The sequence below is a fragment of the Helicoverpa armigera genome, chromosome 23, assembly GCF_030705265.1.
Source record: "Helicoverpa armigera isolate CAAS_96S chromosome 23, ASM3070526v1, whole genome shotgun sequence".
In the NCBI taxonomy this organism is placed as follows: Eukaryota; Metazoa; Arthropoda; class Insecta; order Lepidoptera; family Noctuidae; genus Helicoverpa; species Helicoverpa armigera.
The window spans coordinates 6,463,038-6,486,585 of NC_087142.1; the positions used below are offsets into that span (position 1 = coordinate 6,463,038).

A 23,548-nucleotide genomic window follows, 5' to 3' on the forward strand; every position below is an offset into this window, starting at 1 on the left:
ATTCTGTACAGAGACAGTTCAGTCTCACGTCATCGACCACCGTCATGAAACTACATAATATTGAAATAAAAATAAATATTAATAACAGACAAACACACATTTTATTAAAATAATATACATTATCTTACTTCTTACTAATGTCCTTCTAGGTAATATTCTACTTCCTACTATCCTACTAATATTATAAATGTGTTTGTGAGAATGTATGGATGTATGATTGTTATTCTTTCACGCATAAACGGCTGGACCGATTTGGTTGGTAATTTGGTATGTAGATAGGTGATACCCTGGACTAACACATAGGCTACTATTTACCAACACACCACGTGGGCTAAGCTAGTATTTTTATAATTTTAGTAGTAAGCTACTGCATAACTGTCCATCTTTAAGCTGTGCCCTACCGAGTCACCACCACTGTGGCCACCTTATAAAATGTACCACCTGTATGACATATGAAATGCTAATATAAAGAATTGAGAACTGCGTAGGTATTGAGAAATCCTTTATTATCGTTTAGTAGGTAAAGTAGCCGGAAGATAACAAAGACTCGAGATTTATGGATTTGATACCAATGTGCAGATTCTAGCGTTTATCATTTATACCTACGCAAATATATTATCTGCTTTATTTCTAACACACTGGATTTTAAAAGAAAATCTTGATTCCAATCAATGTTTTCAGTTAGGTCTCAAACCAAACACCTGATCTAACTATTGGCCGACTAAAAGTTTGCAGTATGCGACTACTCTTAAGCTTTTGTTTGGGAAAGTTTTACAGATTGAAGTAGCTACATGTTCTGGTATTTATTGGACATTTTTGGACGTGTTTATTGTTAATTTCCACACATAGGTAACGTTCTGCTAGGAATTAGGTAGGAAAATTTATATGATTGTCCGCCTAAAGCTGCGCTTTTGAGATAAAGTTTCAACTTTATCCTAAGGGCGTAGCTCATGTAGTGTATTTAGTTAGAAACTTTTTCATTGTAAGGTTTTATTTAGGTATTATATTATGGTAGATTTTTTTAAAATCATGAGTTACGTGTACACTCCCATACATCTCCGATCTTATCAAGCGCCCGATCAAACAACTGACTGAGGGTCTAATAAAATAAACATAATAATTTTGTATTATTTTTTATCTCATCTGGGTCACATGAGTTCTATTCAGGAGGCTTGCGAAACTTTTCTTGATGCGTTCTGCGATCCAGGAGGGAAAGACACTCTTGGTGGTATTAGCAGGAGTTTGACTTGGCGTGACAGTCTCATAACCTTGAGGTTGACCAAGGTGGAACACCTCTGCACCGAAGATCACGGTCGCGGCACAATGATCAGTGTCTAATTTCCAGTAAACTGAAATAAATATTTTTGAAGTACAATCTTGTGTAATTTAGCATGTAGATGGATGGAGAGGAAGAGGAAGACCTAAGAAAAGATGGATGGTTTGTCTGAAAGATGACATGAATAGGAAGGGAGTGAGTGTCAGTATGACGAGTGACAGTGAAAAATGGAAGAGGATGACATATTGCGCAGATTCCAAATAAAATTAGGAAGAGGACAATCTTGTGCAATTATTTTTGTCGAAATAAGAATGATGAATGTGCTGTACAAGATATACTTAGTCAGAAAATGTGTGTCCTTACAAAGCTGTGATTATGAAAGCTAAAAATGTACCAGACAATCTACCAGAATAAAATGCCTATAACGTCCTAATATTTTAGGAGTTTGTAAACGACTCTGCCGTGCAGAATAGAACAGCCCAATAAATAAAATTGACAAGGTAAAATTAACTAACATCCCATCTTGTTGCAGTTGACTCCATGCAAAGTACATTTATCTGGAAATTCCGCGACCACTTTTGTTTTTAGATCCACCCCACACACTTTGTCTCCCCCTGGAGTGCAAATTTTCTTTTGGAGACAATGGTATAAGGCATATTTTTCCTGTAAAAATAATAATTATTATTTATTTTTTCTCATTTTGAATAAAATTTTCTCATCAATATTTTTTTAATCGTACATTGCTGAATAGTGACTTTTGTTACAAGAATAGTGGGTTTGGATATAATATACGAATGTGATAGCAAATCGACACCAGCCATGGGCAAATTCCCCCAGCTTGGGGCTAGGGCTTTGTCCAGCAGTAGACGTTTTTAGGCTCTTGCAAACTCGTCCGGTTGTGGACTGATCTCTGACTAATTATACATATAAAAGTTTTCGGTCTATCTGGTACATCTTCGTACTTATAAAGCGCCTGATTTAACTGTTGGCCGATTAAAAAGTCTTCAATGAGTGGGTATTCTCAGGCTTCAGAAATAAAATAACCAAGTTGATTTACAATTTATTTAACATTTACTAACAAATTATGAGTTACTCTTTACAAGACTAATTTAACTTTGCCTTGGGGAGCCTTTTGGGGTAAATCAATTGTAGTAGTAATATTAGGTTTCTTCGTAGTGGTTGACAAATGGATCCATTCGAATTCCTCGTTTACATGCTCCTTGTCATACGCTATCCTGGTGTCGCACACCACTTGGTCTACCAGTTTGAATCCTGCAACGAATGTCTTAGTTAAAAAATATCGTTTCTGTACTGGTGTTAATGCTGTTACTAAAAAAATTATGGTAATTAATTTCTATTCACATCCTTGTAGGGGAATATTCTTTTCATGAGTCCTTTTATCCTGGACGTATGTATAAATCAATGTATTCAATGGCCAGCACAGTTTGCTATGTTTAAATAAATTCTGTTCGTTAAAATTGTTTAATTGATTTCATAAATAATACTTATATTGAAAATATTTGCATTTATTATTAAAAGAAATCGTACTAACTTCCTTTCTTATCGCAGTTGGCTTTATACATGGTGCATATATCTGCGAATACAGCAAGCCAGGGTTCATGAGGGTCGTAGCCACACACTTTCTGATCATCGGGGGTGCATGTCTTTAACTTGTAACAGTAGAATTGAGACTCACGGTCTGCCGACAACTTTTCGTCTTGCTACGAAACACGGATAAATTATTACGCTCAAATAGCAAAAATGGACGAATTTGAGAAACTCTTTTTTAGACCAAAATAATAAGTCATAAAAGGAGCCATCAATATTTTGAGCATTAAAGAGTTTTCTTTTGCGTCGGTACCCTTTCTATTTTAATATTTTTATTGGGAAATAAACCTAAAATTCTGTGAAAAAAGCTCTAATTAGGTTTTTGTTCGTTTTATCAAAAGAAACTCAAACAATTTCACTAGGGAGAGAGCAGTAGAAGGCACGACGGATGGTGCCCCTCCTAGTCTTCAGTTCAATTATTATCACGTAAAAAGAGAATAATAAAACAAGGATATAGTCAAAAACTATCTAAATTAATTATTAACGTTTAATTAAAATGTTCTTAAATAGTAATAGATTTCATTGAGTAATAACATCAGAAAAACAGGTCAGGATAAACGACTTAGAAAGTTATAAGAAGAACGTTTAGGTATAAAAAAATATATAAATACAATTTACTCACTTCATAAGTGCTCTGTAATTTCCCTTGCCTAGACAAAGTAATTAAAGCTGAAAATATTCATTTATTCAATTAGTTTATAATATAAGTAATTCAATTAATCGAATGCAATTATCAACTTACCTAAAAATATTATTATAAAACAATTCATTACCAAAAAGTATGTTTCATTCTACTTATTAATTATGTATGTTAAAAAAAAACACAAAAAACTATTACACGGTTATTTAAGTTTATTCTTCGCATTAGGTTTTTGATTAATCGATGCACTACTGCATTCCATCCAATTGCGCGGTTGGAAATCTGAGAAAACATAATTAGAAGTAATTAATCAATCGAAATTTTCATTAACAATTGTGTTTTCATAACAACTACTGAAAACGTGTTAGCTGGACTAGGATTTATTTCAAGCAATATAATCTACATGCAAAATTGATATTTTTTTAAGCTCTCTGAGTGAGTTGCATGCAGCGAAACAAATTTTTGTTCTCAACTGGTAGCGAAGGAGGGGGGAAAGTATAACCTCATACGCATTCTGGTGCTTGGAATGTAGAATATAGGTTAAATAGGAAATATGTACCTACTTTTATTTTCCTATTTTTATCCATTATAAAGTAAGCATTGTTTGTACTTTCTAAGTATATCTTGAACACCAATGGCTGATAAAAAGGTGAAGGAAAACATCTTGAGGAAACCTGGACTATTTAGTCTGAAATCACCAACCCGCATTGAGCAAGCGTGGTGATTAATGCTCAATCCTTCACCGTGTGCGAGGAGGCCTGTGCCTAGCAGTGGGACGATAAAAAGGCTGTAACAGTAACATAAAGCAAGACTCCTCCCTCTCTGCTAAAACAACAAAATACAGTGCCCGTACAAATTCTGCCTTATAGATTTGATTCTTTCGTATCTAAAAGCATACTGCAGACTAAACAGTCGCCCGACAGTCGGTGGTTGTAATTTTTTTTATGTTTTAAGTCGATCTGATACCGGGCTACATACCAGAGTGCTTAGTGCGAGTTTTCGTGAATTTTTTTACGGACTCACATGAGAGCGCGTATACTAAGATTCGTATGGAACAAAAACAGCTCCACCTAATGTCAAAAATTGGAACCTGTTTTTGTTCCATACAAACAGTGTTGCCAACAGTTGTAGAAGCTTACCACCAGAGTCAACTTTTAAAACCACCAGAAAACCACTAACAAAAATTTATCCCACACTTAAAATCACCAAATTCACCACTAAAAAAATATTGTTTATATTTTATTGTAACCTTAAACAATTTAATCATCCAAAGATGTAACTCGGCAACGATAGAAAATTAAAACAGACAAAGCATTACGTCTGTTTAGCAATTCATCCGACCCGATCCGAATCCTTCACAAATTATAATCGGCGTAGTAGTTTCACAAATTGTTTAGTTACGCATTTGACCAATGAATGAGTACTTAATATAATTATATAGTAGTCGTTCACCTTTTTGTTTTGTAGATGCTTTTTTGACATTCCGTGAGACTTCAAATCTCCATAGTAACTCCTTAAAGTTGTACCACAAAACTTACATTTCGCTACTTGACCCGCAGTACTTTCAACATTTCGCCACTAAATAGGGGACTTAAACCACCAGTATTAGTGGAAAATCCACTAAGTTGGCAACACTGCATACAAATCTTAGTATACGCGCTCTCATGTGAGTCCGTAAAAAAATTCACGAAAACTCGCACTAAGCACTCAGATCTTTGTAACGTATCACCATCTTCATACTGATTTGTGAGCCTAAGAAACTATCGGCCGACTAAAAGCAGTTTGCCGTTACCTTGCATACGGCCACAATTATGTTTGTACAAGCTGCAAGCATTTTTGAACATCCTCTTCTGTCTTCGCTTCGGGTCCACTCCGCAAACTGGATGGCCAACCATTTTGTGGCAGATCTTAGCTCGCCTGCACCAATGGTTGTTGACGTACTTCATGTCACCATCGTCGTAGGGCCTCTGTCTGAATAGCGATTGAAGAGCTTGCCCGATCTAGGTTTTATAAAAAATGGGATGTTGATTCAAATAACATGTCCAGAATCAGCGAAATAGTCATAGAATTTATGGAGTAATATTGATGATGCCAGGGTTATTGAGCAGGGGGACTGGACGCCATACGGGGACTGGACGCCATAGATTCCCAGACCCCCTCCACTCAGGCGAGGTCGGAGTGCCGCTGGGCCTTTTTAGTGGGTATACCGGGAACGTCTTTACCGGGGAGTCCCACATACCCCTCTCTCGTCCCCCGACGGGAAGGGGATGCGTAATAGCATTTTTAGCCCAGCGACAACAAAAAAAAAAGAAAAAAAAAAGGGTTATTGAGCAGCCTTATTATGCAACCAAAGCAGGAAGCAGCTATTTAATAATAATAATATTCAATAGTACTCGTTTGAACCGCTTTTGTGGCTCTCTCGTATTTTTTACTTTAACGACAATCCCAGCTATGTTGGAGTCGTTTAACAGGATGCATCTGATAGGCACTCCCATTATGTAAAATACTGGTATACGTCAACTCAGTACAGAATGGTTTATTGATCTGATATGAAATGAAATAAAATAAAATTTAGGTAAATACAATTTATTCAATTCTTAACATCGGTTTTGTTATCAGTAGGTATCGGCGGCAGATTTACACACGATGCTGGGTCGGTTTTAGCATACGCTGAAATAAATGACGAAGAACTTTAATTTAATTTGTTAAAAACATGTGCTAATATTAACGACTACCAGTATGTTTTGAAACTGCGGGTTGTTCGAAAGAGATACCGCGGCCCTGGTACATAAAAGGCCTACGACGGAACACGACGGTTTTTAGTCAGTAAGAGTCTGACACTCGCTCACCGCTACTAACCCACAGCGGGAGGGGTCATTTGATGATTTTTGACGTCGTTAAAAAAAGGTATGTTTTGAAAGCGAGCTGTCGACTGCAACTGCAACGGTCGGTGCGGTGGTTTGTATGTATTTTCATGAAATCACTTTGGATTTCCGGCAGTCGCTGCACCTGCCGTCGTCAGTTGCAATTAGCAGCACTTTTCCAAAACGTTCCCTTTACGGTTGGCTTCTGATTACATAATCCTAGCCGCGAGAAAGAGTAGGTACTCGGAAAACTTCTATTACTTACAGTATTCATCAAGATATATGTTGTTTAATAAATAACAAAGATCCGACCACATATTATGCATGATGTGGCAACCTATAATTAAGTCTACACTTAGCATAACATTTAAAACTTCGTAATAACTTTCATGGTAACTAGTGTAAGATTTGTTGGTTGTCCTAAATAAACAAATTAAATAAAAATGTTTTTTTTTAAAAGGTACGTACTGCCATTATAGTAACAGTTGTACTCCATAATATCACAACTGTCTAGGAACCTCCGAAGGGTACCTTTTTCATCAATACCGCATTTTTCTATCGCATCGTGGAAACAAATCTTCGCTTGATAGCATTCCTGGAATTAGGTATTATTTTAATAAGTTTATAGACCATATGTACAATAAACATAATATAATTTTGGTTACCCTATTGGATATAATACGTATGTGCACAGTTCCAAAGGTATAAATGGTAATATCTACTTATCCTCAAATTTAATAATTCGTAGGTACACTGTATTTTAAACAAGTACACGCGAGCGGTTAAATTATTCAATCAATCTTGCAGTCATAGTTTTAGCATTATTCTATCAAATACATGTATGTAGTTGAATGATAGGAAGACATTACGTAAACATAAAATATTAAGAACGTATATAATTACATTGCATTACACTTACTTTCGTAGTTTCAGAATGCCAAACAAAGACCAGAAATATGACCGTCACTGTAAAACAATATTTTTTTCATTAAGTATACAAGATAGGTAAAGGGCACATCAACGTTTATTATCCTCAAGTAAAAAGTTTAAACAGACAGCATTCCATTTTAAAGTATTATATTCCTTTACATTTTCGACCCTTTTGATAAAACGAGAGCAGTAAGACAAGTATACTGCCATATACTAGTAAAGAAGAAAAATATATCAAAAATTTTAATATTCCTTTATGGTCACGAAAAAATCATACTTCCAAAAATAAAAACCAGCTAAGTGCGAGTCGGACTCGCGCACGAAGGGTTCCGTACCGATTTATAAAACGGACAAAAAATCACATTTGTTGCATGGGAGCCCCCAAAATATTAATTTAATTCTAGTTTTCAGTACTTGTAGTTATAGCGGCAACAATAATACATCATCTATGAAAATTTCAGCTCTCTAACTATCACGGTTCATGAGATACAGCCTGGTGACATACGGACGGACGGACAGAGGAGCAAAAACAATAGGGTCCCGTTTTACCCTTTGGGTACGGAACCCTAACGACATGTTATTAAGGCATTAAATCTTTTTATAAAATAGTATATTATCTTCACAATAACCCCTATTTTAAACTATTTTCAGCGTCTATATCGAAGGCATTATTCAAAGCTACGTTCGAAAACAAAAGCCAAATCGTTCGGGGTCACTCTCATGTGGAAAGCGAGCGATGGTGGCGCCCTCACACAATAGCCTGCAGTTGAATCGAACTAAGCATACGGTTATTATTGGTAGGTTTTGTATCCTATTTTATGTTAGTCAGCTTAATATACAGCTTGGTACATATTTCGTTTTATCCTTGGACCAAATTATCGACTGTATTAACAAAATGACAAATCGAATTCAGTTACAAATTACCTACTTATAAAAAAATATATGAATTTAAGATAAATAAATACTAGCATTATTAGAAATCAATCAATGTCTATGATACTTAAACATATAAATATGTTAAAAAACAAAATGCCTATCAATAAATATAGAATCTCACCAATATTCAATACGACGTTCATTTTCCTATACACCAAAATAAGATTAGTATTATCAAAGAAAAACAATTCAATGTTATTTATACCACCACTATAAAAGAAAATAGAAGCATATTATTTACTTCCGTTACAGCCTTTTTATTACTTATTCAAAGTAGACTTATGGAGGCTACGGTTTGAAAAAATATAATTGTCTTAGTTTCTTGATAGTAAAATTGTCTTCAGAAACTACATACATGTTTATGAGCAGTCATATTAAAAGTACATGTTGCAACTTTGATGAGGATTCGTGATGTCTATGTGTCTTTTTATAAAGTTGTTGATCTTAGGAACACTTCTAGAGTTATTTCTCTTGAATATAGAAGCAAAGAAATATGGAGTAAGTATTCAATTTGCTTTATTTTTTCGTTGCATGTCGTTTTGCTAAACATAATTTGTTTGACGCGTTATTTGCCCTCATTGAAACTTGATATTATAAAGTTTTTGGGTTAAGTGGTCCACTCACACTTTTTTACCATAAAGTCTTTTTGTATCCACCGGTTTGATGCGCAGACAAAATTCTATACCTAGGTTCTTACCTGGTAACGTGTGGACCCATGACAAGGCCTTTTTTTAACGACGTCAAAAATCATCAAAATGACCCCTCGCGCTGTGGTTTAGCAGCGGTGAGGGAGTATCAGCCGCTTACTGACTAAAAACCGTCGTGTTCCGTCATAGGCTTTTTATGTACCAGGGCCGCGGTAACTCTTTCAAACTATCCCGCAGACCCGGTCCATGACAAAGCCTCGATGCTACTGAAAAATCTTTCACTGTTGGTAGATACACTATCCCTGGATGCCGTCTCTATATTTTATTCGGGTATGGGAAGAAGAGAGGAGAGAGAAAAAAGAGAAAGTTGGTTTTATTATAAGTACATTTTTTTCTTTTGAAATCTAGATACCCTGCTTAGACGCAGCCGTTTGCTTGCACAGAAGGAGACGACGAGTTTGTGGTTTGGAACGAGAGACCAATGAAGTGCGCTGGTTTTTAGACAAATGCGACCTTTTAGAGTTCAACTGTCAATATAAAGCAAGTAAGAATTTGCTATTATTAAATGTGTTCTACGGTTTTTATAAAGACAAGGTAGTGTCTCACATATTTATTACTGAAGTTTCACCGCTATCACTCTGCCAAACTAGACACTGAAATTTTCATAAAACCTGATATCAAGGTATACTCAGTTTCTCTTACAAAAATATTTTTTACTTTGGTGTACATAATAAAGAATGTATCTATCTTATTTCTTAAAACGACTTTTTAATTTGAAATTGAACGTGAAAATTCTGAAAGAATCAATTAAACAATTTTAACTGTCTGTTTTCTTTTTCAGAATTTCGTAAAGCAAGGAGGAGGAATTGTAGGCAGATCCCCCCACTCTAAGCAATGTTTAATAATTAAAATAAAACTAACAATGGCTTAGAGTTAACTTTTATTTAAAAAAAATGGATTTGGATTGGATCTGATTACTTCTGTCTTGCGATTTTATAACATTGATGCAATGTGGTCTGTCTTATAATTTTGGGCTGCACGAAATAACAATAGAAAAATCTGAAAAAAAAATAGGAATCTTTAAAGTCCATATTAAAAAGTATATAATTTTTGGATTAAAATAAAATACTGTTGGTACTAAATAATGAAAATGGAACGAAAAAATAAATACTTACTGTATTTCCAATAGCAATTGACGCGGAGAAGATGACAGAAATTTTCGAATTTTCCGTATCCAAACTCGTCATCAAACCCACAAATAGGGTCTTCAGATTTCGGGCAAAGCAAAGCCATTGGACACCAGGGGTTAACCTTAATACCATTGCTGTGAGGATCTGAGCCCAACGTGGGATCACCTCCATTCGACCGTCTTGACTGAAAAGATAGAAAATATAATTTATATCTCATTTCAAAAGCAACATTTACTTAATCATCATTCATATTATTTGCAATAAAAGCAACACATGAAATTGCTACAATATTTTCTATCATTTCAATCTCCGAAACCAAGAATGAAAACACAAATTTTGAAAGAATGATTTATTTTAAAAATATGTTCAAGCTTCACACGTGGGTGAGGTTACGCTCATCTCTGGAAGCAGTACAACCTGTTAATATATTATTTATAAAATTGTAGTTAAAGTGATTTACCATCAATTGCAGAAAGATCCATTAAAATTAAAACTTATTGAAATCTTTTGCCAACACTTTTTAACTTGTTGACAAAGAAAGAGATAGATTTAAAGAAGCTTTAACTTTAATGGATCCTTCTGCAACTGATGGTGAGATATAATGATGAAAAGTATGTTTCTCCAAGACAATCATATCTCAGTTACCTGTAGTAAAAGAGGTCCATCAGTTATTTGTTCTACAATAGGTGTTGGATCTGTTCCGGTATACACGTCTTTTACTAACAAATCTTTAGCAAGTTTGCCATATTTTGGTAGATTTTTCCCAAGCCTTGCTATAGCATGCTCTTTACCCTGTCTTCCTATGGGATGATCTTGACCCTCATTACTATTACTTGGTTTATTTGTGTTTTGGGATTCGTCTCCAGGGTCTACTCTGATAGGCAAGTTTGGTTTTTCCAGACCCTTGCTTAGGGTATCAATCAACGTTTTGATCATATCGCTGCTTTTGTCTACTTCTATGATCAGGTGTTCTAGTGCTTGATTTTGATGCATTAGTTTCTCTTCTATGAATGCGTTAGTATTTTCCAGTGAATTATCTCCTTTCTCTGCTTCCCTTGTAATTCTTGCCTGTGCAATAAAATAATTATTTATTATTTCGATAGTTATTTCTGATTCAATATGTCACTTGTTTTCTTTATCTACCTTATGATGATTATTTCCAACATGTGCCAAATTTGTACAAGTAATCGCTGTCAATACCACAAAACCTAGAAATAGAAAAACGTTTTAGTAACACCATAATTAAGTATACCCAAACAGCGAAGCATTTTTTTTTCATATGATTTGTTTCGATTTTATAAACCTTGACATTAATTTCGAAACGTTTGGTTATTCTGACAACAAGATACAACGAAGGGTTTCATTAACATCCTCCTAATTATTCCTTGAAATCCTTAGAAAATTTGGTCCTTCTATCCGCAAATTCTGTCTCACCGATAACTAAGGGTCTCATGGTGCGTACTTGAAAGACACGGCGACACAAGTAGCTCGGTAGTGGTGCTTGCTCCACTTATAGTGTCGATAATTGACGAGTGACGGGCATGGTCTTGATACTCGTTTGTATTTATTTCATTAAGTTCTTCTAAATAAGTTTTAGAAGTATAAAGTTTTTCTAAATATAGTATACATTGAATTGTTTTTCCTTACATAGCATTGTTAAAATGTATTGACTCCATATTTCTGTTTAGTTTGTGTACCTCAAAAAACGTAGAAAAAACGATACACTATCCGGTACAGAAGATTTTTAGCATATTTTAATGAATTGTTTGAAGGCTGAAGTTTTTAAGTTTGTATCTTTGATGTGTGTAATTCAAAAGATCTCTTAAAAAACTCAGATTTTTCTCCATACAAAATATTCAAGTAATATCCTACTCAGATCATACAAAATCTTACTGACAACATTCATAAATAACTCAAAACGAGTACAGAACGGAAATCCTTTCATTTGGCAAAATTACTGCAACCCGCTGCATTGATTGCATTCTCAATAAACGTTTATATATCATTCATTGGTACGCAAATAATATTGGTTTCATTTAACTTAAAGGTCACTTGTATCGAGAACATCGTATTTGCTCAAATTGAGTTGCTTTTTTATTTATGCTTATGAAGTTTTTAAATAAAGAAAATCATAAATTGTTTGGATTGATATTATCGACGTAGAATCATAATGAGTCTTCATTTCAGCTTTTCTTGTGTTATGAATTGAATTCACTTTAGTGAATTTTGGAGGTTCATATGACGCCCATAACAAAAAGTAATAGACTAGGTACTTTAGTGAATTTTGACGTCCATATGACAATGACATCCATAGCAATAACCATATGAAAGTAAGTAGTATATAAATGTGTACCTTTGTGCAAGTATCAACCCAATTTCTAACTAAAGGAAAATAGGCTAGTAGATACTCTGTTAATAAACTCGTACCTACAATTGAAACCTTGCCCCTTTAAAGTAACGTATCTGAATACCTATCCCATATACCAATACCAATACCTATGCCATAATATATGCCAAATCATGTTATGTTGTTAAAAGTATCAAGAACGACTGGTCGGCGTTCACCTCTCGAATATGATTTATAGTTATTAGGCATGTTATGATTAAATTAGGGACGTTGATACGCCTCTCTTACATTCAATTACTTATTGGCCTTAATCATATTCTGCACGCCAATTCATTGTTATCTTACTTACGAAATTATTTAGTTTCAATTAAATTAATATTTTTATTTTTGTTGTGACACAAATTTTAGTTATTTACTGTATATACCACTTTTTGCCTATAAAACCTACCAACGAAAATAAAATACTCAAAATCAACTGACCATTCAAAACTCTGAAATAACAACACAAAATGACACCCACACAGTATATTTCATAATCAAGATAAAATATTTTTATAAAGAACTATCAAAACCATTTTATTCTAGCTCCATTACCAAGCTCACTCACCCCTAAACAAAGCGTAGGTTGTCCATATTAGATTTAAATATTAAAAAACAAAGTAATAACGTTGTTTATAGCGATACCTTTTCATACTGTTGACTCATGCCCACGCATTAGACAATTTCTCAGAAGCCCTACGCTGTTGACCACCAGTATAAGAAAACCCTTCAACAAAACCAATATAAAGGATTCAAACAAATAATCGTGAGTTGTCAGGGGTCACGTTACATTGGTACCTAACTCCCACGCCGGCGCCAGTAATATTCTTTATTTTATCTACTAGCTGTTGCCCGCGACTTCGTCTGCGTGGGCAATTTGGAATGGTCAAAATACTACTTATGCCGTAGCGTAGGTGTATTCTTTTACGTAACAATATAATTAGGATTACCACTTAGCAGCAGCACGGGTTGATCAATCAAGGTGGTGTCGACGATGTGTGACTATTTATCTAAACAAAAGAAGTAAAGTTTGTGACGTTGAGGAAATCTCTGGATCTAGTCAACCGATTTGGAAAATTATTACGTAATTCTCACATAAAACAAAGGTCTGACAAAGTTGTCATTTGTACATTTTCTGCAGCAGCTGCGACAAATCAGGAGCCAGAAAGTCTGTCAAACAGTTTTAGTTACCATGGATAACGCGGTGTCTAGTTCACTGGGTTGAAGAGATCAGATAGGCACTCCAAGTAAACATTGGTACTCAAAAAGATTCGGTTTGACTGGAAGCCAACACCCACACAATTGAGGAATAGCTGGGTGGATGATGACTGAGTCATCAGGCAAGCGCATAGTTTCACTACTTGTATTCCGGGGATTTTCTGTGCACTCACTCACTATGTTATGTTGGAATTCCACCGAAATGTTTGCATTAGTTCACAATCAGGTAAAGTATACGTCCGAGAGAGTAAGTCCAATTCGTGTGTTGGCACTTAAAGCCTGCAGTTCTTCCAAGATTTTCAAAATGTACGCTCGCAATTTGTCATTTCTTGGTGGAGCCAGCAGATCAGAAGAAACATAAGTGCTGTGTATACTGTGCGTCACTACTGCACAACGGTAAAATTTCGTCTTTATAAATAGCACAAACGTTCGCTCTCTTGCGGAGGACGTTTAAATACCATATTATGTGTCACACGTAGGTAAACAGGACAACAGTATATTATCATCGAACCGCTTTCAAAGATCTGATGAAAGAACTGACTTGATCGCCTCGAGAAAATCAGAGCTCTATGAAGCGATCATTCGCTTTGGTTCCTACTGTTATTGTGGTTTCTGAAAATGTATTCAATTAACCAACGATGAATATAATTCTTAGCCGGCCGACTCTTTTGACTTCTCGAAAATCATAACGTTGGTTTTTGTGCAATGCACAAACGGAAATTCGATATATTACACATTCGATATTCACACTTCTACAGAATTGATATTAAAAGGTTTGACAACGGGCTATAGTAGCGTAGTTAAACTAACTGAAACAATTTTAGTGATCCTTCAATAAAGTTAGAGAAGCGGGTGTGCATGATGAACATTAAGAGTTGGTAAATACGTGATGAAGATGACCTAATTCATTACTATTCTAATTTGTTCATGTGCCACAAAACTCAAGTTAAGGTGGAGAAAAGGATTACCAAGCTCCCAAAGGCCTGGGCATTTGCAACACGTTGCATGGCATCCTGGAAAGTTACGTAATTCTCAGCCATCAGTTTGAGCAGCGTGAGGGAGTGTCAGGCTTTGGCCCTAGTGGGCCTCACAGCGGTTTGCTGAATCTCCTTGAGGGGCGCGTGAAATAACGGGTCTCCCAGAAGCCGGAAGGTCGAAGACCCACTCAAAACTAATCGCTCACGCCTACGGTGGCCGGGAGTCGTCTCTCGACATCCGGCTTTCGTGGTGTCTTACCGCAGTGGCTGGGATGAGAGTTGGGAATTTTCAGTCGCTCCGCCGCCTCATTCTTTGTCATCCCATTTCTTCTCGCTCCAGATCATGGTTTAAACCGGGGCCGGGTGCGATAGGTCGCACAGTCCGCACAGTGGTGACACCCGGGCGCCACCTCCATGAGATCAGAGTTAAACTAATAGAACATTTAGCGAAAACACGTTTGATAGTAATTCTGTCTTTGTAACTGAATAATATAAATGATATAAACGTAGCTATATAAAAGGTGTTTTTTTAGACTCAGTCCGTGGGTCTGACTGTGACTGTTCGTAATTGTAAACGGTGTATTTGTGATATAATTCTTAGCTCGATGATTTGTGATCAGAAGTTGAAAGCAAGTATGTCTCTGGCCTGCGACGCGTAATTTGTACGTTTTCAGAACGAACGAACTCTTGTCTTCTGTTGACATCTTGTTGACGTATTGTGACAGGTAGTTATTCCCATTGATGTTAATTTTAGAAGTGACACAATGTTTTTGGTCGTATTTTGCCTACATTCTTCATTACTCAAAAAGTATATTAATAAGGACCTTCTATTTATATGTAAGTGAATTCAAAATAATGTAATATATTAAAACCAGGAACTTATTTTTAAGGACGTTTGAATATTAATTACAATGTTTTTTGTATAATAATAAAATCTTAGACTCGCAATGCACTTTCAGTGTGATGTGTGTTTGTTATTGGACGAAATGAATGGATATTCATGTTTATGAGAGGTATAGCTTATATTATGTCAGAACAACATATGTAGACTTTTTAAGAATGTGGGGAAGTTCATAATTTCTTCGGGACGTGGGTGCCGCTTCCCATGGGAACTACTGCCCGCACCGGGATAAAATATACCCTATGTTACACGCAGATAATGTAGCTTTCTAATGGTGAAAGAATTATAAAAATGTCCCTGATGATGCGCTGATATTTCTTGTAGTGTTTTTATAGTAGCGAAATACACACGTTGTCATATAATTTTTTCTTGAAAGTAAGAACATACCATGACAAAGTGAAGTCTGTTTTCATTGATATTTTACCTACTACCAGTTTTATGGCACATCTGTTTCTGCATGATTTTCTTCATCTATAATTTTAGGATATCATTTCTTTAAATTCAGTTTTTTGCTCAAGTTACTTATAAAAGCATTATTTTCTATGTAAAGATTGATAATAGGCCGATAAACTTACAAAGTTCAACATTCAAATATGTGTCATTATTGCACCCGCTGTTGCAGAAACGTTAACAGAAATTATCGTTCATTGCTCATCCCCCGTAGGTGATAGCGTGATAATTTATATCCTATATGTTGAACCGGCTCCCAGGTAATATTCATGCAAAATTTGATTTAAATCTATGCAGTACTTTTCGAGTTCAGTGAGACCAAACATACAGACAAACAGACAAACAGACAAACAGACAAAAATTCTAAAAACTATATATTTGGGTTCAGAATCGATAATAGATCACCCCCCAAGTATTTTTTTTTAAAAATATTCAATGTACAGTTTTGACTTTCCTATCATTTTATTATATGTATAGATTTTGTGTTTCAAAAACACCCGTTTCTGCGAATATTTGAGTCATGAAAATAGTCGCAGATCGTTCAGCCATCTTAGATCGCATCTCTTGTTTGAATAACTGAGTAGTTCAGCTTACTCATTTTGGATAATTATTTTGCCCTTTTATTTGTTCACTAAATAGCAGTTTTCGAGGCTTTTCCCGTGTCCCAAGAGTCTTCTCCCAACTGCATTTGTCAGGGTTAGCATCAAGGCTTAACCCAGGTAGCAGAATACCAACACTTTACGTAGCGGGATTGTCTATCCGACCTCCTTAACCCAGTTTTCCGCGTAAGATACCCCTAAGAAAGTGCGTCCTGGCAACCCGTAACGGCTTCCAAAGATGTCCAATTGGCTACTAACCATAACGCCAAAATAATCACACTACTATACTTCCTAAGTTCATGTACTCATTTCAGCTATTACGAATTCAAGCGCACGAAGGCATTGTAGAATACTTTGAAATCTTTTCTCTCAGGTAAAGCTGAAAGTTTCTATTTTAATTCCGGCTGCAGCCACAAAAGCGGGCAGGAAACACATGTGGGTCACTCCGGACTTTGCTAGATTAAATATGTAGCTATAATGCGCTTCAGCTATCTCGACATTGTTGCAACGTAGTGTAATATCGCAATTCTTTTTCGTTAGTGATTCTTGAACTTGTTTTTATTTTTCTGTTTTGTGCTTTAAAAAGAGAGTGTTTCCCAGAAGTTGAACATTATTGTATAATATAAATATTTGTCTGTGTCTCTGTGTATTTTTTTAACCCCCAACGCAATTAGGTCTGTTAAAGTCTATATCACCGTAGCTCTTTGATGGAAAAACCGATTCAGATGCCTTTTCCAGGTGAAAACCAATGTGTAGTTGATGAAAATGAGCTCATTCGTTTTAAAGATATTATTTATCATATATAGGCAAAACCCTAAAAATACTTAAATTTCTCAAAAGGAACAGTTTTGACAGTTTTCTCAGTACAACACTAATAAACCTAGGTACTTGTAAAGTAAAATTATACGAAGTTATACAACACAAGCTTCATATTTACAAAATGCAGGCGTTTTCATAGAATTAGCGGAAGTTTAGCTAAACAATTAGACAATGGGAATGTTCTAGATGCTAAGTTAGGTAAACACAGCATGGTGTCACTTAGAGCAGATCCTTCGACGGAATAAGTATCGACGAAGGAGTATTTAATATGGCTTCCAGTAAAATAATTGGTAAGTCTTTTTATATGAATTCTTAATTATAACTAACAATTATTAAAATGGAGGTCTATAAGTTTTTGCTTAATTAATAGGTAAAACTAAGAGCCACTTATTTTCTAAGTTGGTTGTAAAATAGTGTTTCAATTTTCGAGCGGTTGTAAGCTACACTAGTTTTAAGTTAGAATTGAAGCCTCATATATTTTAATGGTGTGTTAGATTATTATTTTATACGTATTGAATGCAGATTTATTTAAAAAATGCCTTAAGTTCAGCTATCCAAATATATAAAAAGTCCAATTATATTAATGAAAACCACCCTTGAACAGGTTGTTAAAAGTTTTTAAATGCTTCTCCAAATAATGGCAGATTGCCAATTCTATGCAGCTGTTCTTTTTCTCAATAGGAACGTAAAAGTTCAACCACTCAACTGTGCACTCCATGTTTTTCACTATTTTTTGTTGCAAAACACGTATTTTATGAATGGATGCTTCCAAGAGTAAGAAAAACCTGCACAAATATTATAGAATTATGTTTTACTTAGTAATATTTCAGTGTAATTTTTCCGTATCCAAACTCATTTCTTTAACCTATTATGTTAGGCAGAAAGTTTCTAAAGTACTGTTGCTGTAGATAAGTTATGTTCTTTGACACCATTTTAACGTTATTTTCATACTTATTTTATCAGTAAAGTTTAAAGCTTTTAAAACTCATTTCGCCACCTACTCCCTTAAAACAAACTTTGTTTACCTAATAAATTAATATAATATTATTTTTCAGTAACGTGTCTGCTCTGCTCGCTCATATTAATGGCGTCTGCTCACGGCCCTCCCAAGGAGCGAGATAATGAAGATGTTTCCATGGGGCGAAAGGTAGAAAAACTAATTTTCAACGTGAACTAAACATTTCATCTTTAGCGTAGAAAAACGAGTCATAAAACTTGCTTTTTAGGAGACCTTTGTTATTTGTTATAAATTCTAATCTTCCCACCGTTTGCTTAAGAAATCTCTACTATTTGTGCGGAAAAGCTTTTTTTTTCAAATCTGTTCTTAAGTTCCTAAGATTAGTGCGTTCGAGCAAAGAAACTCTTCAGCTACATAATATACTACTACTTAGTTACTGATTTGTTGTCTTTTATAGTTAGGTCATTATGTTCCGAGGTCACAGACCTAAAACTATCCCTTAGTACTAAAATCTTAAAACCACAAGCCCTGCCATACTTGAACCATATGTCGGCAAGGGGGTACTCCATAACAACTACTTGTAGTACGAGCAGTTCAAGTCGTAACAGTTTGGCTCCGTGCCACAAACTAAGTCACATCGTGCTCCGACATTGTTCAGTAACGTTGTATGGTGTAAGTTCCAAGTTAACATGTACGTTTTGGCCTAACGTAACACGTTATAAAATATGACTTAATCTACGACATACTTTTTTTAAGTTGAAGTGTTTCCAATCAAACATCATATTTTATTTCTTATTTCTATCGTTTCTTCAATCAGATTAATAGGAAAATAAATCATTAAACTGTAAAACGACAAGAAAGTCGAGTCGCTATACAATTAACCCCTAGGATTAAGTGTATGCCAAAGTGCATACCGTTTTCGTGGTAAATCATCAAAACCATCCCGCTGTGGGAGCAGGCAGTGAGAGAGACTGATTTTCACTGACAAAATCCCAGGTTTTTTCCTACTGGAGACCTTTGTGTACCGGGGCCTGGGCAACTTTTTTGGACCATCCCACGGCCCCAAGCTTCTGGCCTGTAGCGTATATCTCTGCTAGTTCAAATATATCTACTAAAAGAAAAATAATAGCAGTGTTACCAACAGATGGGAGCCAAATGGTGCAGCATGGCGAAGGTGTGCAACCACGACCGCGTGCCAATCTGTGGGCTGAGCCACGCTGGGGACATCATGGGCTTCCGAGACCTCTGCGATATGTTCGACTACAACTGTATTAGGAGGAGGAGTTAGTATTACACATTAGTATTGGAAACTATTACCAGGCAAATAAAATGTGGTACAGTCTGTAACAACAAAAGCTGAATGCTTGAAGTGATGATCCTATAGGTTAGTCGACAAAGAGGGACAGTGATCAAGATGATGTTATTAAATGGATATAAAATGATAGTAACCATTCTTCGTTTATTAGTTATAATCAGGCATATCTTACCTACGTCCATGGAAATTAAAATGTAGTTCCTTCTAATAACTATGCTTAAAGCCTTGGCTGCCGATGAAGCGTGTCTTTAACTTTATAAGGACTTTTATCAAACTGCAGTAAGTTTATTTGAAACATTCACATTTCAAAGCAAATTAGTGACATCAAGAAAATAGTCCAGTTCTTTTCAGAACCGAACCAAATTAAAAGAAAATATAGTCATACTTTTATCATAAACGTACCTGTAATTACAAAGTAGTCACAGCGTCGACATTAGCACGTACAATGCAGTCCTAGATAAGCCGAGTACTAGCCACAATGATTGACGTTCGATTAGCTACAATCTCTTTTCTCTGTTCTGTGGTTACAATGTGTAATTGTTAAACGTGTAATGTCAAACGTGTAATTTTTTATTGCGCAATTTCTTCGTTAATTGGTTTTCTGTCAAGCAAACAAAAAACAAAACCTTCAGGTGCTTTAAAGAACTTCTGCCCTTAGTTCAAATGATTAGAGGGTCCTTTCACTATGTCTTCTTCTTCCATAATCCTCTATATAACGTCATCTCACAAGGATTTTTTACAGTTTACACCCAAAATGTTGTCTTTCACACAACCCATACCTTTAATAGTATTTTTTAGTAACGAAAACTTATCGTAAGTTTATAAAATTCCAGATTACAAGCAGACACCATGTCCGGAAGACAGATCACTTCTGACGGTGTCTCGCCGACCCACCAACAGTTACTTCGATGATTGATTGAAAAACTGCATTAATAACCACACCATTTTAATATTCCATACTTATGTGTTTATACTTAGATATTAGGAGAAAATTATTCGTTTATTTTTTATGTAGTAAAATTGTATCACGGTTGTATTGTTTGTTTTATTTTTTAAATACGCCTGCGGATTCACCCGCTTCCTGAGCGAATTAACGCCCGCGCCCGAGTAAAAAGTTGTTCTGACCTTTAAGCTGAATGAATAATGAATGAATGAACAGAAGAATGCAAAGAAGGACATCCATATTGACCAAATTTTTGCGTTTATAAGTAAGGATTGAGGAAGATTTACCTACCTCTATCCACCGCTGTACTAAGGAGCACACATAACGTTTTTTGTATCTTATAAAAGCCAAGCAATGCAAGCTAATGCAATTGATATAGATCTGCAATATATGTATAATCTGATCAATAATTAGTCGCATTTAGGTCGAAAGTCTTATGCAACATGCTTCAGAGTACATTTTCCTAACCAAAACAACCAGCCACGTGACTTTATGCCTCTAAATAAGTACTCAATTAATCTATTCTAAGAAAAAAACTCTGAGAAGGAGTTTTGATATAAATAACACCCAGTAATTTAACCCCACTTTCCTGATTCATAAATAGTAGGTACAAGAGAATTGATGACGAAGAAAAACATTGAGAAAAGTTACATAGAGAATAAGTTTGAGAAAACTTATTCTCAGCTTGTTTTTACTTAGATCAGAACATAACAAAACTTTCAAGGCTGTTTTATTATAAGTTTGGTGTAGTAATTTTTAGTCTAACATGAATTAATTTCTTAGTTATTGAATCATCTCGAGAATTTTCGCGTTAGTTACCGCGGCCCTGGTACATAAAGGGCTTCAGAAGGAACATTATGGGTCTTAGTCAGTATGATATATCTTTTCTTTCTTTCTTTCATAATGCTACCTTCGATAAAATATGATAACTGCGCCCAAACAAACTTCTTGATTTGGCATTGAGTCGCCCATTATAATTTTTCTTTTATTTGCGAGATTAAAAAGCAGTATGAATTGGAAATATTAAAAAAATGAGTTTCTTTCAGCTTGATTAAGCTTATACGGAGATATTTCTATCCATATTTTGAAAGGCACGTTGAATTGTGGGCCTTGAATTTTCAGTCGTACCCCTTTTGGCAGTCGTTACTGGTAGTCAGGAGACATAGAACTTGACTAAATGATTTCAAATACGTAGACGCTCCTTGCGAAATAATCAGGACTGTAACCGTCTAACCACAAAAACTTTTGAACGTCAGTTTAAGACTCGTCTAAAAAAATTACAAATTATGAGGTTGACATATGGTTCATTTTGCAGCCACAATTTTTTTAGTCAAGTGTAAAACAGGTGTTTAAGTTTTTGTAGTAAGGCCATATAAGTTTAACTACAGTAAACAACAAACTAACCTTTCTCAGTACCAATGATATTATCATAGTATATGTTTGGAATCTAAACAAAGACCTAGTTAGCGACCATACACCAAAACATCCTGCGATTGTCCTATGTTTTCCTTCCACAAATACCAGACAGACCTTAATACCTTGTTATCATAGACAGACGTTATTTTGAATATAAATCCTGTTTATTAATTTAATCCTAATGTTTATAATTAAAAGCTTATTGTTGTTACTACAAGTAATATTGTTTGTTGATTGTCATCTTGTTGGAGATAAAGTTGTAGTGGTAAGTCAATTTTTTTATAATACTGAAAACTGATCTAGATATTTTCTGAATCAATCGACTCATAAAGATTGACTTTTCGCAAAATTAATTCAAGTAGGATTTTTTTTTATATTTGTATTTCTTTATAAATCTTAAAATGTATGTTGAATTTGGTCGAACGGGTCCAACACACATAGCCTAAACCCAAAAATAAATAATGTATAGGAAAAAATTTAGAAATTCCACCTTTTTTATTTTCCATACTTGTCTTCATTTTCAGTATCTCATTGTAGTTTCACTATAAGACTTGTCATCATTTTAATTTTGTTTCAGTCTGAGTTGAAGAAGGTTTGTGAACATGCGTACATATGCTTTCATGACATGGTCATCGTTTGCGGCAAGTCGGTTAACGAGGCGAGAACATTTTTAGACTTGTGTGATCTGTACGAGTATTCCTGCGAACATAATATGGGTAAGAAAAAAAATGTGTCATTCCATGACAAAAGGTACCTTATCGACTTTGGCGCTTAAGTCATTTAGAAATACAAATTGTACAAGTTTGCTTAGACTACAGAAACATAACGTCGTAATTGCCAACACACATAAGGTACCTTTTACCGTGGACTGTCACAAATATTTTCAGTTTTACTGACAAACAGACAGAACAGTGTTTCTGGACTTTTACCCATAAATAAACATATACTTAGATAATGTGTGATTGACATAAAATGTAAAAGTAATAAACATCGAATTATTTACTAAATTATTTAGGTGCAGAAGACTGAATAGATATTCAGTATTCCTCCTCGGTAAAAAGGATCTCTAAATCACATAAATCGTACTACAGCAGTCTTGTGAACAAGCAAATTCATTTTTCTTTCTACCTAATATCCAGTATTTACCAAAACATTATACCATTTATACACAGTCCATGGTGTATTTTTAACTATCTCCAAATGTGACTAATTAAATCTGTTTTCAGAATTATTTCTAACGATACGCTTATTAAATAATTATCTTTCAGTTTTCAGGCACGTGAAAGAAGAAGAAGGCGTTTGTCCAAACCCAAGGGAACTGCCATCAGGCTTCGGATAATTTCAGCTAATATTATATTAAATTTAATTTGTAAATGCGTTCAATTATTTAAAGCTTTGATGGGTTTTTTTACATTTATTGCTGTAGACCTCTCAATAGTTTCATTTATGTACTGAGCTTCAGCCCGTTGTCAGAA

At 35.1% G+C, this 23,548-nt stretch overlaps 3 protein-coding genes and 2 long non-coding RNA genes across 8 annotated transcripts; 3 read left to right on the plus strand and 2 right to left on the minus strand.

Moving 5' to 3' along the window:
- Positions 1-1,127: 1,127 nt before the first annotated feature.
- LOC110376263 (uncharacterized) lies at positions 1,128-8,448 on the minus strand. Of its 4 annotated transcripts, none has more exons than XM_064040734.1 (7): positions 8,376-8,448; positions 7,308-7,354; positions 5,317-5,524; positions 3,627-3,806; positions 3,507-3,553; positions 1,792-1,939; positions 1,128-1,349 (listed from the first exon to the last, which is right to left on the minus strand). In XM_064040734.1, the coding sequence occupies exons 4-7, from the start codon at positions 3,652-3,654 to the stop codon at positions 1,135-1,137; spliced, it is 438 nt and encodes a 145-aa protein (XP_063896804.1). In that variant the 5' UTR covers positions 3,655-3,806; positions 5,317-5,524; positions 7,308-7,354; positions 8,376-8,448; the 3' UTR covers positions 1,128-1,134. The 4 variants fall into 4 exon arrangements, 3 of the variants coding, with proteins under 3 accessions (XP_063896804.1, XP_063896805.1, XP_063896806.1); XM_064040735.1 differs by having other exon boundaries at positions 8,376-8,442; XM_064040736.1 differs by lacking the exons at positions 1,128-1,349; positions 1,792-1,939 and having other exon boundaries at positions 3,506-3,553; positions 8,376-8,442.
- Positions 8,449-8,669: 221 nt separating this feature from the next.
- LOC135118490 (uncharacterized) lies at positions 8,670-9,847 on the plus strand. Its single transcript, XR_010277609.1, has 3 exons — positions 8,670-8,752; positions 9,310-9,445; positions 9,743-9,847. It is a non-coding gene; the product is annotated as an uncharacterized LOC135118490 (long non-coding RNA).
- Positions 9,848-9,868: 21 nt separating this feature from the next.
- On the minus strand, positions 9,869-11,334 carry LOC110376256 (uncharacterized). Its single transcript, XM_021334663.3, has 4 exons — positions 11,235-11,334; positions 10,737-11,159; positions 10,077-10,275; positions 9,869-9,960 (listed from the first exon to the last, which is right to left on the minus strand). Exons 2-4 carry the CDS (start codon positions 11,082-11,084, stop codon positions 9,923-9,925), a joined length of 585 nt encoding a protein of 194 aa, XP_021190338.3. The 5' UTR covers positions 11,085-11,159; positions 11,235-11,334; the 3' UTR covers positions 9,869-9,922.
- Positions 11,335-18,501: 7,167 nt separating this feature from the next.
- LOC110376262 (uncharacterized) lies at positions 18,502-20,658 on the plus strand. The gene is made up of 3 exons (XM_021334672.3): positions 18,502-18,588; positions 19,544-19,682; positions 20,548-20,658. Exons 1-3 carry the CDS (start codon positions 18,526-18,528, stop codon positions 20,628-20,630), a joined length of 285 nt encoding a protein of 94 aa, XP_021190347.3. The 5' UTR covers positions 18,502-18,525; the 3' UTR covers positions 20,631-20,658.
- Positions 20,659-22,205: 1,547 nt separating this feature from the next.
- LOC135118501 (uncharacterized) lies at positions 22,206-23,437 on the plus strand. The gene is made up of 3 exons (XR_010277617.1): positions 22,206-22,338; positions 22,651-22,789; positions 23,342-23,437. It is a non-coding gene; the product is annotated as an uncharacterized LOC135118501 (long non-coding RNA).
- Positions 23,438-23,548: the final 111 nt, after the last annotated feature.